The sequence below is a fragment of the Leucopleurus acutus genome (genome assembly GCF_964270905.1).
Source record: "Leucopleurus acutus genome assembly, chromosome: 9".
NCBI classification, from domain to species: Eukaryota; Metazoa; Chordata; class Mammalia; order Artiodactyla; family Delphinidae; genus Leucopleurus; species Leucopleurus acutus.
In genome coordinates, this window is record NC_139144.1 from 40,980,986 (window position 1) to 41,002,082 (window position 21,097).

The 21,097-nt window shown below is 34.9% G+C and overlaps 1 protein-coding gene across 1 annotated transcript in view; it reads left to right on the forward strand.

Annotated features, from left to right (window-relative positions):
- The window catches only part of AGMO (alkylglycerol monooxygenase), a 374,037-nt gene that overhangs the window by 179,902 nt on the left and 173,038 nt on the right, over window positions 1-21,097 (forward strand). The window contains exons 8-10 of the mRNA XM_082846263.1: window positions 17,389-17,455; window positions 19,661-19,726; window positions 19,817-19,896. Of these exons, the coding sequence (XP_082702389.1) occupies window positions 17,389-17,455; window positions 19,661-19,726; window positions 19,817-19,896 (213 nt within the window). The remainder of the gene's footprint in view (window positions 1-17,388; window positions 17,456-19,660; window positions 19,727-19,816; window positions 19,897-21,097) is intronic.

Below are 21,097 nucleotides of genomic sequence, written 5' to 3' on the forward strand. Positions count from 1 at the left end.
TCATGCAGCTGCCCCAATCAGATCTTTTCTCTGTGGATATATTCATGATAGACCTGTACAGTAAGGGTCAGTAGAAATTGGCATACAGGAGAACTGCAGAGTGTAATGTGCACAGTTAGAAAGCATGAGAAACATACAGTGGTATTTTGAAGCAATATAGCTAGTGAGACTATAGAAGCCAGAAGTTTGCAGAAGCCAGGACATATAGAGAAGAATAGGAAAAAGTAATGCGATAGCAGCAAAAACAATAGAGTGGTAGCAGCATGAGCAGAGAATTAGGACACCTGAATTCTTGATGATATAACTAATAAAGTATTTTGCTTATTGCCCTTTTGCATCCAACATTATGCTTCTCATGGAAGTTTGGCAGTGTTTATCTATTCTTCAAAATCTTATCAGGTCTACTCAAGACCCAGTCATGTGTAAAAATTTAGCTTTCTTTTACCTAGCTATATCTATTTTATTCTATCTTTTTAATAAACCATTGAGAAAGAGTGAAATATGTAATATTTGTGACATAAATTTTAAGTCATAATTGCAGAGAAACGTGTTTATCTCAAGTCTCTGTAGCTGTTGTTTTGCCCTTTGTGTAGGTGGGAAATGTATTGGAATTATTAAGCTAGTCAACAAGTCTTTTTCATTAACAGATTTATATTCATTTTGCATAAAGAAAAGTGACATCTGGGAAGACATTCTTGAATATTTCACATACTATAGTTATTTAAAATTAAATATGAGTATTGTAAACACACAATTATTCATCTCAAGTGCTTTTTTTGAAACACAGTAAAAGTAAGAAATACCATTTGCATACTGTAAACTGTGTTTTTCCTTTTGGGGTCTTAGAGATTAAATTACCTGAATTTAAATCCTGACTTCATTTATTGCAATCACTGCAACTTTGTGTGTGTTTATTTTTAATTAAAGTATAGTTGATTTACAATGTTGTGTTAATTTCTGCTGTACAGCAAAGTGATTCAGTTATACATATATATATTCTTTTTCATATTCTTTTCCATTTTGGTTGATAACAGGATATTGAATATAGTTCCCTGTGCTACACCATAGGACCTTGTTGTTTATCCATCCTATGTATCCAAATGTATCCATTTCTCCATCCTTGCAACTGCTAATCCCAAACTCCCAGTCCATCCCTCCCCCACCCTGCCTCCATCTTGGCAACCACAGATCTGTTCTCTATGCCTGTGAGTCTGTTTCTATTTCATAGGTAAGTTCATTTATGTCATATTTTAGATTCCACATGTAAATGATATCATATGGTATTTATCGTTCTCTTTCTGACTTACTTCACTTAGTATGATCATCTCTAGGTCCATCCATGTTGCTGCAAATGACATTATTTCCTTCTTTTTTATGGCTGAGTAGTATTCCACTGTATATATGTACCACATCTTCTTTATCCATTCATCTGTTGATGGACATTTAGGTTGTTTCCATGTTTTGGCTGTTGTGAATCATCACTGCAACTTTGGACTGTTTACCTTCCTATGCCTCAGTTTCCTCACATGTAAAATAAAAATAGTAACACTACGTAGCATTGTTGTGAGGATTATAAAAGAGTTCATGTTACAATCTGTTGATTAGAACAGTTGGCACATAAAAAGTACTAAAAAATGTTTTCAGTGCTATTATTGTTGATGTTACTATTTCTGCACTCTAGATACCTGTTTTATTGGATGTCACTTACTATTCATTCCTAGCCATCATTATAATTATTTGTGTATATTTTATGACATAATTTTAATATAATACATACTTTAGTATGAATTACTAATAAGAATAAATGCAGTTCGATTTTTTATTTTTTTAAATTTATTATTTATTTATTTATTTTTAATTTTTGGCTGTGCTGGGTCTTTGTTGCTGTGCACGGGCTTTCTCTAGTTGTGGCAAGCAGGGGCTACTATTCGTTGCGGTGCATAGGCTTCTCATTGTGGTGGCTTCTCTTGTTGTGGAGCATGGGCTCTAGGTGCATGGGCTTCAGTAGTTACAGCATGTGGGCTCAGTAGTTGTGGCATGCGGGCTTTAGGGCCCACAGGCTTAGTAGTTGTGGCACATGGGCTCTAGCGCGCAGGCTCAGTAGATGTGGTGCACAGGCTTAGGTGCTCTGCAGCATGTGGAATCTTCCTGGACCAGGCATTGAACCTGTGTTCCCTGCATTGGCAGGCGGATTCTTAACCACTGCACCACCAGGGAAGTCCCATGCAGTTGGATTTTAAACTTGAATAATTAATTAATGCACAAATTTACTTTGGGAAAAAAAATTCATTCTTCACTATAAGAGTTTCAGATTGTTATCATGAAGTGCATTGATCAGGTTTTTTAATATCTTTTCTTGTGTGATTTAGAAACTAATCAATATAAAAAATTATTAAATTTGCCAAGTTCTGTATATCTTGTTAAATATTTTAATTATTATATCCCACAGACATGCACTGAGTGCCTAGCCTATTACATTCCTACTCTTGCATGTAATAACAAAAAACAAAATTGGGTTAAAGACTGGAATAATGAGATGCAATATTCTGGAAGAAGGAAAAGTATCTGAGCTTGAAAGATATTAAAAAACAGACAAGTTTAGGAGAATAAACAGTTACAGTCATCCCAGGCCAATAATTCTCAGTTACTGATAGTTGTTATTGGCTGAGATATCCCAAGGAAAATATGATTAAATGACGTTTCTGTTTGTCTATTTACTTATTTCATTTTGTGTATCATATACTTAGCCAGCACTCAGTTTTTCAGCATTTTATTAAGTTATTAGATTTATTATTTATTTTAAAATTAAATTTACCTTATTTTATTGCATTATAAAAATGTTTGAAAATATTAAATTTTAAGCATCTTAACAAATACTATCTCATTAAATCTTCAAAGCAACTCTATGAAATACGAATACTATTTCCTCCAATTAAATATACTAAGTAACTTATTCTGGGTGATGTGATTGGTAAATGTGAAAGCTGGGCTTTGTATCCAGTAGTCAGGATCCAGATTCCTTGTTCTCATCCACTACACTATACAGCTTCCCAATAGATGGGTCATTTCTGATCCTAATGTTATAATAAAATAGCTACCATGTATTAAGCACTGAGTATGTGCCAAGCAAAAATTTTTCATTTAATTCCCATAAAATAATTTGAGTCACTAAAGACCAATTAAACTTTTACAGGTTGTAAAGAATGAATGTAAGTTCAAATAACTTCAGTTAATGGAGCTTTATTTTAAGGGGACAACATATAGAAGTACATGCAGCAGGAAACCATACCAGAAATTTAAGACAATTTTAGAAAACTGAAATTTTTATATTCACTAACTCTGTGAGCAAACACCATCCCTTTTAAAGCTAAGAATATTGAGATTCTACAGTTTATATAAGGTAACATAGCTGGCTCAGAGATAATTTTTTGCCATTACTCACACATCGTACTTCTTCAAACAAAATTTTTATTTGATTACATCTCAGTATAGCATGGCAGAATGCCACAGGGTTCATAAAGAATCAATATGGTACAGTGAAAAGATCATGGCTATTGGTTACTTGAGACAGAGCTCAGTTGTAATGTTACCTGTACCAAACTGCTGTGTGAACTTCATACACATCTACTTGTCCCTCTTAAAATTTAATCTATTCTCAGGCTGCTCCTGCTGAAAATTATTTGGTGATGTTCCATGGCTTGCTGAGTTAAGTCTAAATTTCTTGCATTTTATGTTTCTCACGCACTGCCTTTCAAATAGATCTCCTGGTATATATCCCATTACTTTCCATTCTGTACAATTCAGTCAAACTAGACCATTTCCATTTCCCAAATACATCTGATATATGATCATTGCAGTGCCTCTCCTTTTTATATTTTCTACATGTTGCTATTCTATACATTTTGCAAGGCCCAACTCAGTTCCCTGTTCTCCATAAAGTGTTTCCTTTATTAAGAGCAAACACATATGTATCTCAGACCATGTGTCAGTCACTATGCTAAGTATTTCACAAGATGTACTTATTTGATTATACAATGTATTTACTAATGCAACCCTGTTGTCCCCATTCAAAATGAAGAAATTGAACTACATAGAGATGAACTTGTTTAATGTTGTTGCAGCTAGTTTATAGTAGATCTGTGGCTCAAAACCTGGTAAACAATTCTCTCTCCTTTCCTCCTTTGAAATCCTGTATCATTGATTTCACATCTCTTGGTAATGTCCCAGTTTGCCTGGTGCAGCCCCAATGTATACCTTTTTTTTTTTCTGGCATAATTTTTACTAGCACACCCTGTCACTCTCTTAAGGTATTCATTGTACACTTGTTGTGTTTTCCTCCTAAACAGCTCTTTCATCTCTCTTCCCCTTTTTGTTTCTACTGCCTCGCCTTAATTTATGCTCTTATCATGTTACATAGATGATTACTACAAAATTCCTTTTTTTTCTTATTCCTGCAGACTCTTTCCTCTCCTATATATTTGCATACAACTGTGGTGATCATTTTAGAACCCAAGCAGTATCAGGGCACACCCAACATGAAACAAACATCAGCAACAGAAGTTTTTAAATGGCTCTCTATTGCCTCCAAGATAGAATCAAACACCTTAAATACATACATAGATTTTAGCAGCCTTACAATATGACCCTGCTTACTCTCCAGTCTCATTCCATTAGTTAGCCGGTCCAGCTAAACCACACTGCTTTTTGCTCCCTAAGCATGCCCAACACATTTTTTCCCTCTGTATTAGCATAGGCTCTCTCTGTGATACCTTTTTCCCAGACATTCCCCACGATGCAACTCAATTACCACTTCCTCTGGAATGTCACTCTTTCACCTCTTAGTTAAAGTTGAGCGCACTTTTCTTGACACTACCCCGTGTCCTATTTCCATATTGGCAGTTAATGATAAAAAGCATGGGCTCTGTTGGGAGGGCATAAGTGAGATAACATATCAGTTGTTGCACATAGGAAGCATCCAATTAATAATGGTGAAGTTTAATTCTTACACCACTGTATTGTATTTATTGCTTAACTCTGCTTCTCCCATTATTCTCTGAGTTCCTTGATAGCAGAAAGTGTCCCTCATCTATTATGTGAGCATCTATTTACGTGTATGTGTACATATATTATATAAATATATACAAACTTTAATAAAAACAAACACCAGTATTTAAATAGACAATTAACTGTAACTTGCTGATAATAATTATTAGTGTTAGATATTAATAAACATATGTGTGTACGTACTTGTATTTATATCTAGAATATACTTATGCTGGATCTCCCCTAATAGAGTGTAAATTTTTGAGGGTGATGATTACATAACTTTCGGAACTTGGGGGAATGAGTAAGTTCTATTTCAAAATATATGCTTTTGAAAGATACTTATTTTAACAAAAATCAACTTTCATGCTTTTTTTCTATCCAGTGCTTATTCCAATAGTACCTAGTATCATAAACCTTTTGTTCTTGAAATAAGTTGAGACATTTCTCAGCACTTGTGCTCTCCTTACTCCCTTACTCTGTTTGACTTCTTCCTGAATTTCCGGTTCCAATTCTCTTTTCTTCTCTCAGTATTCTTCCTTCTTAGAATTTAATTTACTTCACCATTTTTAGGTTGTCTTCAAGTAATTGCATATTTAGTCTATAGCTCTAATATGAATTTTCTTATGGATTTAAGATCTATCTTTTGAATGTTTGACTTAACATATTCATAGGAGTATTTGACACCACTCTGAGTCGACATTTCTAAAACGTGTTCCAGTTCAGCTCTTCTCACCTCAAGTCAGCTGTTCTTTGTTTCCATTGCTACTTGAAGACAATGTCAAGATCAAATCCTGGTGTCACCTTCAACTCCTTGATCTCTCTAGTAGCCTATACATGTTCTCTCTAGAAGAAATCTTCTGTTCTACAGTTACCTTTTAAAATAATTCACCCCCACCCTGCTTATTCTTGTATAAATTAGTAATGCTTTTCCACATGTATTAGATATATAAATCTCTTTGAAGTTCATATGTTCAAAAAATATTTCTCAAGCAGCTACTCTGGGCCAAAGAGCGATTCCAGTTTTCTGACCTGGGTTGGCACACTTTATTACTAACATTTTGAGGATCACAACCTCCTTCCAGAAACTGTTGGATTCTGGTGACTCTTTGCCAAAGGAAAAAACTTGACAAAATATCAAGAATTTTACTGAGTTTCCTGAAGATTATCAATAAACTGTTTAAAAATTCATAGATCACCATATTCAAATATCTGTTGTGAAAGGATTGGAATTGGAGGCCTTCAGACACAAGAAATAAGATCGGAATCTATAACCAGAATTGAAGAGAAAGACATTTCAGGAACAAGGGAGTAGTAAAACATAATGGCATAAGGTTTTATAATGAAAGAGAAGTCTATGCTCTGTTAGAGGTTTGTACATCTTCTTCACTAGTGTGTTCCCAGAATATAAAAGGTACCTACTTAATAGGAGCTCAAGACATGTTTGTTGAATGAATGCCTGTGGACATTTAGTAAAGTTATTTAAACTCTCTGACATTGCTTCCAAATCTGTTAACTGAAACTAGTCATACCTACCCCATAAGAGTGTTGTTAGGATTAATGAAATAACATGTGTTAAGTATATAGTCTGGAAAATAATACGCTTTCAACCGATAGCAATTATGAAAAAGCAAAAAAACAACCAAAACAAAACAAACCCTGCATATTGGAACTGGTACACAGAGACAGAGCTAATAGAAGCAGGTGTAACTGTTGCCAGTCACCCGCATGCATCAGAACTATTTGTGCTTACTCAAGAAATAGAATCATGGTCCCGTTCTGAGAACCACAGAATCTAAATCTCTGGAGAGCAAGAGTAGGAAACTTGAGCAAGCTTCCCAAGAGATTAGACTGAACATTGTTGTGATGAAGTTTGAGCACAATGAATGCAGGAGGTGACAGTAAACTTCTTGAAGACAAAGACTATGTTTTATACCTCTTTGTTTTCCCATTGTCTTGTCTGGTCATGTTAACCAGATTCTTTATAATATGTGTATATATTGAAGAGAAGCAGAAGGAGAAACAAGAAGAGAGTACCCATGGCAAAGATTTGGATCAGAGAGGATGTGCTGTGGAATGAATTGTGTTCCTCCAAAATTCATATGGTGAAGCCTTAATCCCCACAGTGATGGTATTTGGAGATGGAGCCTTTAGGAGGTAATCAGGTCTTGAAGGTGGAGCCCTCATGATGGGATTAGTGCTCATAGAAGAAGAGACAAAGAGGAGAGGATACAGAAAGAAGGTGGCTTTCACAAGATGCTGAATTTGCTGGCACCTTAATCTTGGACTTCTTCCCTTCTATCACTGTGAGAAATAAATGTTTGTTGTTTAAGCCACACAGTCTATTGTATTTAGTTACAGCATCCCAAACTGACTAAGACATGATGTACAGTTAAAAAATAAATAAATCTTTAATAAATTCTGAGGGACAAGGGGAGAAGTTGTCCTTTAGCTTGTCCTTAGAAGGAAAATATGCAAATAGGAACAGGACAAATTAATTTATGACAAACAGATACTTGTAGCTTCCAAACAACTAATTGAGAAATCATGCTATGATATTTGACTTTAAGCAATTGGTATTTACAAATATTTAACAGACTAAAATTTATAATGAGTGACAGGAGATCTGACCTATGAGATTGTAAACATTAAAATGCAGATTTATATCTAATGCTTAGCAACTGCCAGGTACATGGTCAGTAATCACTGACATTTGTTGATTAATGAATGTAAAAGCGACACTGAAATTGGGAATATGATCATCATGACAGATACAATGTACTGAGCCTTAGAATGAGTCAAACATTTGGAGTTTGTGTAAGAACTACCTAAACTCTGTTTGTCAGTTACCTTCTTTGAACATGATGTTACTACCGCTAATAACAATGTGGTTCCTTTTCTCACTGAGTGACCAAATTGGTAAAATAAAATGATGTTACACAAGAATGAAGTTTTACATAGTTATGCTTATGAATATTTCCCATTTTTCTTAGGTCAATTTAATTGGTGTTGCTTTATAGAAGTCACTTGGAATCCACCTCCCTTTGAAGGAACACATTCAGCAGCTACTTACATTCATTTTTCTAAGGAAAAGTTAAAAGTGTTACTCAAAATGTAAGCTGAGATGAATTCAAATAGAATGCTAACTTGTCCACCTCTTGTTTGAGGAATAATACAATCATAAGTGACAAGAGTCAGCCTTCAAGGTAATTTATTACAAACACAGTTCTTTAAAACCCTTGTTTATTGTATAAACATAGCCTAGTCTCATTCTTCTTAAAACCAAGCTTTTAACTCTTTAACCCTGTGGTATGGATTTATCAAAAATTTACTCCCTATGAAGCTCTTTATGATCCCAACAGTCCTGATTCCTCCAGATTGTTTTATTTCCAAACTATAAATATTGTTTTTTCACTCCTTAGTGTGGAAATTCAGCTACCTCCATATTACATGCTTACTGAAGTAGAAAACTGCCTAATCAGATAGGAAAACATTTGGCTGTGAATAAATCAGCATTTGTCGAGGATTTCAAAGTGTGAAAGTAGGCAGACAAGCCCAGATCCTAAGAGCTCTGCTTTCTCTTGCTTCCCTGTAGAGAAATCAAGAGGCTAATATGGCCTCCACTACCATCTGTCTAAATACTTGAATCTGTTGTCTTGAATTAACACAGCAGATCTAGTGGGGGGTATAATTAAGATTTTATTTTTACATTTCATCACCAGATGCTTTACAGTATAAATTTATCCATAACTGTTCAGATTGATTAAGTTTTTAATAAGGAAAACAATGGGTGTTTAAAGATCAACTAATTCAGAACAAGAAGTAAAATTATTTTAATATGTTGACTTGTAGTATTTATGGATTTTATCCTTTTTCTAAAACTTTAAGTGAGGAATTGCTATAGATTTTTTTTTGAGAGAAAAACCTATTCGTACATAAATATATATATGCAAACAATAAAAATCTAACATTGTCATTCATTCTACCTTTAAATTAATAAACTACCTGCTAATAAATTGTAATTTCCATTGTTTTATTCCGTGACCTTTCAAAAGATCTTAACACAGTACTTTCCATAAAATATGCACTCAGTAAATACCTATTGAATAAATGAAACCCACATAGGTTATTTTAATTTCCATACAGTCAGATGAAGTTTATGAACAAGGGAGAATTCTCTACAGCATTCTCTGGCAACAAGCAATGGGACTGTTTGCAAAGCAGCACTATAGAAAACTAAGCAAAAGCATATATCTCTATTAAGGGTAGTTTTCAGCTTGAGACCCGGAAAAGGAACTCAATTTGCTTCTTGTTAAATAACTCTTGTGCCAGTTACATATTCAAATTTATTGTAAGCTCAAATGTCTCTGCTGTGCATTGTAATTGAAAACAAAACAAGACAAAAAAAAGAATGATTTTCTCATCCTTCCCGCAAAATCACAAAATTTTACGAGAAAGATAAGTTTTTAGAAAAGCTTTGTTTCTGAAATAGCTTTACCTTTCCATTGAAGAGACCATTGGGCTGTAAATAAGCTTCCTATGTGAAGTACCTGCATCTCGCTTTATTTCTTTTTACTTCTAAAACCTAGTAAAGTTCATAGAAATTCAATAAATGTTTGCAGAATGAATGGAATCCCTGACAAGAGACTTCTTGCTCTGATTATTCTGCAAGTAGCTTTTAATAAAAGACTTTGATAAGGACTTATAAATACAGGTTTTAATCCTCTGAAATAGATTATTTCCAACCCTAATAGAAAACCCTTACTGGTAGTTTGGTACCTAAAATTGTCATTGATTGGTATTTGAGTTTGTATTTAATATTTAGTATATATATAATAAATATATTTAATAGAAATAAATATATGTATATACATTAATATTTTTGTCCTTCAGGTTTCTTAATCTGTAAATGGGACTAAAATACTGGAAGGCATTATTGAAAGGTCATAGAAATATTGATAATCACTTACTTTTCAAAAAGATATGCATGAGCCTATAGTTAATTATAAAGATCTTTCCAAATAAAAGATTCTCCAAATTTTTAATACAAAAACACCCATGCATAGACATATACATAGATAGGTAGAAAGGCAGATAGATAGATAGTTGAAAGAAAGAAGGAAAAAGTTAAAAAGAGAGAGAGAGAGGAAGGAAGGAAAAAAGGAAAGAAGGAAGAAAGAAAGAAAATTAGATAAGAAAAAGGTAAGTAATCATAATATAACTGTTAGTCCATTTAATTTTAGTTTGGGTTTGCACTGAATCTTGCCACTAATTTACCTGAAAAGTTTTGCTGTTTTTAGTCTGCACTTCAAGCATATGTTTCTTAGTTAAATATAACATGACAATGATTTTTATATCAGATGATAAATGTATTGGGAGCTGGCTTAGCATTTCCCTTAAATACTGATGCAGTGAAACCCAGAGGCCTGCAGTGGTATGGGTCCCTCTGGAACATCAATCACGCATGATGCTGTAAGGAGAAGTCTTGATTACTTAGAGTCAATGTCATCACTGTAACCTACGCTCATCTGAATGCAGGCATTTTTCTGCTACGGAGATTTCATTTCACTTCACCCTCAACCCAGTCGCCCCTCAGCATTTATCATATTGTTAGCACATTCATTTTTATAATGAGAATTCTGTAAAACACATGCTTTTTAAGACATATTTTCCCTATTATAATTTTTTCCTCTCAGGGTGCGTGAATATTTGTAAGCATCTCTTATTTGGAAAGAACTTTACAAATAACTATAAGCTCATGCCTTCTTTCTTAAAAGTAAGTTGTTATAAGGATTTCTGTGGCCTTTCAATAATATATTTTAGCATTTTGGTGCCAGTCTGCAGATAGAAAAACTGCAGGGTAGAAATGTAATACGGTATTCACATATTATTCCAAAATTGGGGAAAAAATAGAATTAGAGTTTTCAAAATTAGATTTAGAAAGTCTCTTCCCTATCCTCAATAGTCAAAGTGAGGTGAGACGAGGCAATTTTCTAAGCAATACAGACAAACAAAATACTTTTCTCTTGAATTAATCACTTTTGTTGAAAGGAAATCTTGTCATCCAACTTGACCATCCGGTAATTATTTCTGTATTCTTAACTGAACTATAAAAATCTAACCCATGTTTCCCAATCAGAAGAATACGTGAAACTAATTAAGAAATGTATAGAATGGACTAAGTTACTTTTATAAGAAATAATTTCAGACAAGACACTAATTTAAAACACTTACTTTGATGCTTATAGAGTTCAACTGTAAGTGATTTTTCAGTTTCAATTGGAAAGACCTATTGAGGTATGTTTTTCATGTAATGTAAGGTAGTGAGAAAACTTCTGAGAACTATATCATGGAAAGAATTAATTGCAATCGGTTCATAATAGACATTTAAATATTTGATTTACCACGTGTACTTAGTTTATCAATTTGCAAAGCCAAATGATTTCAGGCTGGTAACCTACGCACTATGAAGGTGTCATCACTCTTCTAGACTTGTAAGTTATCCAGCTCACTCAAAGTGTAGCTGGAGGGTGGGTGGGGTGCGGGTGTCATGAGAATTCTCAAAGGAACTTTCAAAAGCACTTGATGACATGGAAACTATATTTTCTATTTCTGATTCATTTCATTGAAACTGAAGCCCACACAAACTGGTGCTAAGAGAGCATAAAGGTAATTCAAGAAATTCAGCTGCCGATGATTATCATAATTCAATTATCTCATCATCTAGCCTCTGTGATTTTCTGTGTGTGTTTTTTTTGTTGTTGTTATTATTGTTGTTGTTAGCCCCTTTATTTTTAGTTATTTGTCTTAATTTTTCACCTCACTAAAACAAAAATTATGTTTGGACTCACTTTCCTGGCTTTAAACTCTAAGGACACTCCAGACTCATGTTTTGCCTCTAGCCTTGGCAGTAACTACCAGGCTCATTCCCTAATGCACCCCTTCCTCCAACTTCCCAATTAGAAGACAGAAATTATACAGAGCCTCCCTCCTGAACTACACAAGACTAGAGCACAGTAAGACATTCACACCCATGACACAGAGTTTCTCCACCTTGGCACTATTGACATTTTGGACCAGATAACTCTTTTTTCTTTTTTTTTTTAACATCTTTATTGGAGTATAATTGCTTTACAATGGTGTGTTGGTTTCTGCTTTACAACAAAATGAATCAGTTATATATGTTCCCGTATCTCTTCCCTCTTGCGTCTCCCTCCCTCCCACCCTCCCTATCGCATCCCTCCAGGCGGTCACAAAGCACCGAGCTGATCTCCCTGTGCTATGCGGCTGCTTCCCAGATAACTCTTATTTTCGGGGAATGTCTTGTGCCCTGTGGGGTGGTTAGCGGCACTAAAACCTACTACTCAGTAGATACAATAGCACTTTCCCCAGCTGAGACAACCAAAAATATCTCCAGACATTGCCACCAGTCCCCTGGGACCATAATCACCCCTGTTTAAGAACCACTACTATAAAGGCAGAAGTGTGGAGGGCAGTAAAGTTGACTTATCTACCCAATATAATCTTGCTGAGAAATCACTATGTGCAAACCAATGTTGTATGTGCTGTGAGAAACTTCGAGAAGGGTGAGACCCAGTTTCTGTCTTCACAGAAATGAACACAAATAATTAGGACATAGGACAGACCGACATAAAAAGTAGTGGTATCTTGATATGTACTCAGAGAAAGGAAAACAAAATTCCCTTTAGAAAAATCCAGAAGAGTGCTTGGAAAATTAAACTAGGTCTTGGAGGTAGAGCATGATTCCAGCAGGTCAGGATGGGACATGAAGATCTTAGAGGCAAAAGTAAGAGCATTGGGATTGGTCTTGAGGAAAAATGTGAACGGCTTTGAATTCCAGATGTTTTGGACTTTATTTAGTTCATTATGAAGATCCTTTTATTTGAGTTCATTTTAGTTTTGATGAGAGGAAATGACATGATGAAATGACATGATGAAACTCATGGTTCCTGTTCTCTTACTTTTACATTTAACTCTTCTTCCCTACATCCACCATAAATTGTGGAGAGAGAAATAAGGAGTTTGTGACCACTCCAGCAAATCCAGTCCAGAGCACTTCTGCTGGATAAAGGTTAATCAATAGAATGGATGGAGCTTATAATTATAAAATTGTTACTTTTATTATTTATTTATTTTTAATAATTTATTATTAAACAAGTAAAAGCAGCTTAAGAAACAATCTTTTTGGAAAACAATGATTTCACGAAATAGGCAGAAAAAAATGTTAAAGTTACTGTCCGTGAAGATTGGGTGGGAAATTAGCACCCAAGTTTTAATAATACAGAAACTAAAAACACAATATAAATAAGAAGGGCAAAGGCAACAACCTAAAGCACTCTGTTTAGGACATTGATTCTTAACCTCTGGGGACTTATGTACCCCTTTGAGTATATTGTGAAAATAGTAGTTTTCCCCAAGAAAATACCCATAGTCACATATTCATAAAATTTGGTATGACACTTCAGGGTGTTCTTGGCCTTTTGAAGCCCATAAATGGCCCTTCTAGACATCCATGGCCCTCAGATTATAAAACCCTGATAGAAAACTACAGGCTACAAGACACAGACCGTTGCTTTAGAGACCTAAGAAGCCCCAGAAGTGCCTAAAATACGATGAGCGCAATGTAGAAGCTGAAATTCCTGGGCTCTTTCTAAATAACTGGATTTCATTTTGAAATGTAGTCAAAAAGCACTTAGTTATCATTTCCCGTTAAAGTTCTAAAAATTTAGATTTCTTTTATTTGATGGAAAAAGTGCTATATCTCATAAAGCAACATGATAGAAAAATAGAAGGATTACTGAGTTGAAACTGAGAAGACTTTAGGGCTTCTTCTAAGATGTTTAAACTTGGATTAGTAATTTAACTTCTCCGAGCTTCAGTTTTATGCTTTTTTGTAATAGAGTATTGCACTATATTATTTTTAAGTCCTCTATATGTTCTAAAATTTTATAATTTAAATTAACTCATCTAAATCTAAAAAAAAAAGCAAGACAAATAACTTCTAAAAATGAGAATAGCTCCAGTTATGTTCACAGTAAAATATTTTCGGGAAGTGATTCAAAGCTAGATGTGGTTGAATTTCTAAATGACTGAATTTGCAAAAATGGGTGATAAGTCGTCCCACTCAGCTCTTATTAGTTATTAATTACTTCTCCATGACTTTGAATCAGAAGGGTTTACTACAAGAGAGGTTCTGACTGGGCTGTCTGAGTGATGAATCATTTCCCACACCAAGGTGGTCTTCCCCAGCTCCAAGGTACTCATAGGCACTACAAGGAAATTTAACTCTGGTTGCCTGTGTTATACTTGGCATTTTACTAAAAAAAGAAAAAAAAAAGGAATTTTCAATATTGATATCACCATGCTTTAGCCTGCAGAAGCAAAAGATTTTCTTTGAGGAAAAGTACTTGACATTAAAAAAATAACGCCCGCAGCCAAGGCTCCAATCATCTGAATTCACTTACCATTTGTGGGGCTTTAAATCTGGCTGCACACACGCCGGGACCAAGGATTAGAAATGCATCTGGGTAGCAGAAACCAGTTAGTGTAGTCTCCTCTACCCCCTTTTGTTGTCTGTTTTTGTAACATATGTTAGCCACCAAAGACACAAACAAGGATAAAATGGTTTTCTCCTTTCCCATCTGGTTCTCTGCCAGAGATACAAAGCCTGAGCAGAGCATCAGATTTCAATGTCCTGACTGCTGAGAAACCCCCTTCTTGTTCTCTATCCGTCACCATTCTTCTTCTCAACAAATATTTTTCCACCAGTACAAAGCAATGTAGTCCAATAAAATTAAGGGTTATTTCGACTTACTCCCCTCCCAATTTCTGGTCATTAATAGTGCATTTGTGGGATAATATTTTTGCCTCTTATTTCACAGGACTGTGGTCTGATATAAGGGCTATATATTCACCGTATTTTGAACTCCTGAAATTAAAAACTGCAGAGATTTTTTTCATGTATAAATGAGTTCTGTTGTATGAATCAATGAAAAAGTCTTAATGGATCAACAAAAAAAGTCTGTTGTTTGGATCCCATAATACATTTCTTATGGATAACTTTAAAAATGGCTATAGAACTCTAGATTAGAAAAGAGAGACAAGAAGAAAGAGAGAGAGAGAGAGAGAGAGAGATAACATATTACATATCCTCTGCATTGCAAACATTTGCATCCTTTGCATGCCTGTACCGTAATGGAAACCGAGAACCCCTTAGAAGCTGGGCAGCAGGGAAGGAGGCAAGGACTGTTTCTTTCAGGTGTGCAGTGAGTCTAATAAGGAGATGCTGGTGACACCTGCCCTATGAAGAGATGCAACATTGTTATGTGGCAGCGCTGCTGCTGCTTCTCCTTCAGGAACGTGCAGGACCCCACAAGCTGAGGACCGTGTGGCTCCTGCGGCTCTGCATGTCTGCAGAGCAATTGCAAATTGGGTGTTTCAGTGTCAGAGGTTGCCAGAAAAGTATTAAACCCTGCTATATAAAGAGTTACAACATAGATGTATGTTTGGGACTATAGGGCTCTATCAATATTAATATTTTCAACCAACTAACTGAGCATTACTGTATATTACTAGAGTAGTAATTTCTTTTATTTAAATTTGTCTTAAAAATTTTAAAACATTCAGAAAAGTAGAATAATAGAATGAATGTTTCTAGCTCCATAACTTCAATTTAAAAATCATTATGATATCTTGTAATAACCTATAATGGAAAAGAATCTGAAAAATAATAGATAATAGATATGTATGACTGAATCACTTTGCTGTACACCTGAAATGAATACAACATTGTAAATCAACTATATTTCAATAAAAACACTATGATTTTGATTCATTTTCATCAGTTATTCTTTTTTTCTTTTTCCTTTTCATTGCCAAATATGATGAAGCAAAACCTAGATCTCATGTCACGTATACTTTAGTTATACAACTCTTAAAAAACAATTACATTTTCTCATGCAATGACAATGCCATCATAACTCCTAATAAAACAGTATTTTTATCATGTCATACTATGTTTATAATCAGTTTTCTCTCATTGCCTATAAAATGTCTTTTATATTTGGTTTGTTCAAATCAGTATCTAAACAAGATCCCCACAATACGTTTGGTTGTATGTATCTTAAATATCTTTTCATCTGAAGCAGTCCCAGCTCCCTGTTTTTTCTCGTACCACTGACTTGTTGCCAAATTCATGTCAGTGTTACTATTTCAGTGACTATTTTTCCCCTTAAGTAGCATTTAACATATTACTTTATTCCTTATATATCCTTTAAATGGAAGTTAACTTTAAAGGTGAGTAATTTCTTAAAATATCAATGTATTGATTTTGTCATAAATAGGCTCTAAAAGATCTATTTAGATTGTGATTAAAGAAAAGTAAAAGACTGTTATCTGCCATGGTTGATGGAAGAAAGAATAATGTAATTGAGATGAAAAGCGTTCCCACATTGTCCAATATTAACTGTATGACATAATGGATATCTTAAATATGGCCTGCTGTTCTAATTTATGGTAACTACCTGGTTTCTACACTCTTTAGAGTGTGCAGACTCTGGCATAGGGGGTTCTTACTGAGAAATGTTGAGAGAGAACATTAGAGAATAATAGACGTGATTTTAAAGGGTCTTTAATTCCAAAAAAGCCCCTTTACATATTTGACTTTGAATCGTGCCTCAGAAATGGACTGGAAGATGGGGCATGTACAGTAAGAGAACATTTAGGAGTCTATTTGAATAAGCAAGGATCACCGTAATGCAACTGCAATACTAAGTTACTGCATGATTGATTATTGGGTGAAACCAACTCCAGAAAACGAATATAATACTGGGTTTCCCTTCGCCTAGTTATGCTCTGTTAACATAAGTCATCAAAGACATAGCTGATGGGTGAAGAACATAAAATGACATGAAACTTAAAGAAGTATGCCTTGGCAATAGTAGTATCTAAATACATTAACATTTGTAATCTTCAGAACATTATTATGTAGATACTATTATTTCCATTTTAAAGATAAGGAATCTGACTTATAAAAAGCTTAAGTAATTTCCCCCAATACCACATAATAATAAATAGAGGATTCAGGGACTGAACTGAGGCAGTCAATTCACTACTCTTAACCTCACTACTATACTATATTGTCTCTTAGAATATCGTGATGAGCTAATTGTTATCTTTATATGAACACCAGAAGATAGAGAACCTTCTTAGGACTCTGATGCCAACCGTGGAACTAGCAATATTTCTTAACCCATATGGGATTTTAATGTGAGTACTTAAATATTATATATAATTTAATAACTATGTTCCTTTTCTTTTAAACAGGTCATCGATAACCTTGGTCCTTTGGAACTGATTCTTAATACTCCTAGCCATCATAGGGTTCATCATGGTGAGGAAATTCGATCTCTTCTTTCATTCCTTCCTCATTTCTTGAAAAATGACATTATTATTTTGTATCACTTCAGCACAATTACCCAACCTAGTCACCACACACTGCAAATAGGCATTTGCTTCTTCCTTCGTACCTGGACAAACCTCATCTATAAAGAAAGGACTGGAGGAAAACAAAACAAAACAAAATCCTCTCCATAGCTGACTTTTGAATTTCCTTTTTGCTTAGCTCTCCTCAGATGTAATGGAAAAAGGAGTTAACCAGCTGAGGGGGTACACGCTTCATATTGTGAGGAGCTTGTTGAAAGTTACTCCTTGACCCCATGCTGAGGGTCATTCCTGTGTACAGTCATAGTGTCTTGGTCTTAAAAACTGTTGGTATTTAAGGAAAGCCTAATAAACAACACTTCACTTTCTGCCTAAATTCTATGAACAAACTCAACATACACTGCTTTTTCCTGACAAAGAAAAAAAATCCCATGTGACTAGTGCCTAAGGTTTGAAGACACTAACTTAAGAAATAACAGAAGTATTTACATTTGCTCACCAAAAGACCTGTAAAGAGTGTGCATATTGGCATTATTTGTATTAGGTAATAGGAAAAAAAAATATAATTCGCATGTTTGTCAGCAATAGAACAGATACACTGTAGACTATTCATGTAATGGAGAACTGCATCGCAGTGACAATGTCCAAACTATTATAACATGTAATGGCATGAATAAATCTCACAAATGCCATTTTGAGAGATGGAAGCTAGTAAGAAAATAATATATATTATTGTTCTGTTTTTATAAGTTTCCAGGCATCACAGGCAGTAGTACTGGCACACGTCAGGCCTGCCTTCCCAAGGTGGGCAGGTCCCTTTCCCTGGGACAGGGAGCAGAGCAGAAGCACAAGCTCCTCCAGGTGGGGAGAGGGTGGGGTCCTGCTGCACATGTGCAGTTTCCCCTTCCAAACTCCACAGTCATACCTCCACCACAGGGAATTATTACTGAGTTGGTGCAGAGGTCAAGAGCATTATGCTCTTGCTGTTCCCTCCATATTAAAGGAAACACAAGGACTGGAGAAAAACATGTCCACATTGAAAAAGAAATAGTTGCTAGTTTCCTGTTTGGCCTTAGAGCACCTTCGCATGCATGTTGCTTTATATCAGGCATTCTCAGCCTCTGCACTATTAACATTTTGGACCAGATACTTCTTCACTTGGGAATGTGGGGAGAGCGTGCAGGCTGCCCTGTGTATTATAAGATGTTGGTCTCTACGTATTAGATGCTAATAGTATCCCCTCCCAGTTATGACTCTTAACAGTGTCTCCAGACATTGCCACATATTCCCTGAGGTTCAAAGTGCTCCCTCACCCAACTGGGGGCCACTGTTTAGCCTACGTGTGGCAATGAGTTGGTGGATCTGTGTAGCCAGCCCCACTCTACTTTTGTACCAGGGGAGAATTTTCCTTGTACCTTTACATTCCTGTGTACATTTGCATGTACAGAAGATGTGTAAAGAAATGAGGACACGTGGAGACAGTTGAATTTATTGGAGTAGTGGCTTGGTGGATTAATATTCTTTTTCCTTTGATTTACAATCATGTGGATATGATTGTGTTTATTTATTTTTTTTAAATTAGTAAACTATGTCCAACTCTTTAAATTTAAACTATTATTTATTTGGGGCATTAAAATATCATGTATGTTATGAGTCAATGAATATAATCAAAGGTAACTTAATTTTTACTTATGTCTTTTGTGATGAAAAAAATAGGAAAGTCTTACTGTAAGTGGAAAATTTTCTTCCTGGAAAAGAGGCAGTGAAAAGGTGTAAAGATCACATCAAAAAAAAAATGCGTATATTATTGATATTTATCTTATTTCATATTGCCTTTTGTTCTGGACCATTTAATTTTTAATTATTACTCTTTAATAGTCCTAAAAAAAAAGAATTACTTAGAATTATCCCAGATTTTTAAAGACCAGAAAAATTGTGAACGATGCTTTTTTAGAAATCTGGGATAATTCTAAATATCTGTGGCTTTAAGGAAGTCTTTGCTCTTTTTAGTAAAATCAGTTGGAAAATAAATACTCAGTTTACTAGCAAATAAAGTCTAGTGTTGTCAGTGAAAAGATATTTTTAGGAATATCATTGTTTCAAAAAGTATAACTTCCATTTTCAAAAATTTTTTTTTAAATATTTTGTCTCATAGGCAGAAATCGTTATTGCATAGACAAAAATTTTGCTGGAACTCTTATTATATGGGATAGAATTTTTGGTAAGTAAAAACTATGAGCATTTAAAAAATTAAATTAGCTCCTTCATTCACAGAAAGTCAAAAATCATATCATTATTGTTTATCTTCCAGGAACATTTGAGGCAGAAAAGGAAAAAGTTGTATATGGTCTAACACATCCCATTAATTCATTTGAACCTTTCAAGGTGCAGGTAATGTACTTGGTTTTATTTCTTCTGAATTGATTCCATCCTTTTATAAATTTTATATTTGAAAGAAAAATCAGCTGTTGAAAGGTGGAAGCACATTACACTAGCCTTAAAAAATATATGTTTTAACTGTAAAAGAATTTAGAAATAACTCTGGCACTCAAAGCCTTGAATCAAATTGGGCAGAATACATTTGGAAACAATTCATTGTAAGAATTTTAAAATATGTCTGTTACCTAGAATTAAAAGAAATAGCTCTTTAGCAAACATACCCTTTCTCAGAATAGACCTGAAATATATTCATGTATTCAGAAGGAGCGGTAGTAAAATGTATAATTAAGGCTGATCCCAGAGTAAGAAAAATATTTGCTTCAAGCCTGCATGACTCTGGTTAGAAATTCAGGGTGAGGCCTTTGCCCTCCTCTTCTTGGACGGAGGTGTCAGGAGCTATTACGGGTTGGTTAGGTTTGCACGTTGCCTCACCTGCTAAGACTTGTTGCCCTGGACCAGTTTTCTGTCAGACATGTGGTATTGGTTGTTCGCTGGTCTCAATGGTTGGCACTAGAGAAATAAGGAATGTCTGTGAAGCTCTGATCCGTCAGTAGCAGAGCACCGCAGACACTCCCAGGGGTCGGGACTAATAAATGAGAAAAAGATAAAAATGCTTGAAAAAATGAAGAGATCAGTCAATGACAGCTCTGTCCAGGGGACTGGATATACAGCATTCAGAAAGGGAAGAAAGTACAGGTTCATGTTGGGTCTGCTTTTCAAAGCTACTTCTTCAAGGTTTTTAAAGAAAGTTAAAGTAACAAAATAAATGGACATTTATTGAACTTTTACTATGTGCAGGACATTGCTAACAGCACACATGTTTAATTTAACCATTACTAAAACCTTATAAGGTAGTGGTTCTTTTTAACCTCAGTTTTTTGGTGGATGAAACTGAGGTTCTCAGGATTTAAATAATTCCCCCGCCTAAACACAGTTTGTCAGATGCTAACCTAAGTAGGGTGGGTTGAAGGCCAAGCCCCAAACTTGATTAACTCAATTTTCAAGTGAAAGGCATTTTTATGTCTCTGTTCAGAAGAGAAAAGTTGATTATTTCTCTTCTTTCTTCTCAACTAGTGACATTTCTTTCTCTGTCTTTGGTTCTCTTTCTTTTGGTTAGGCATTACCAAGAATATGAGAGATTTTTTTCAGGAGA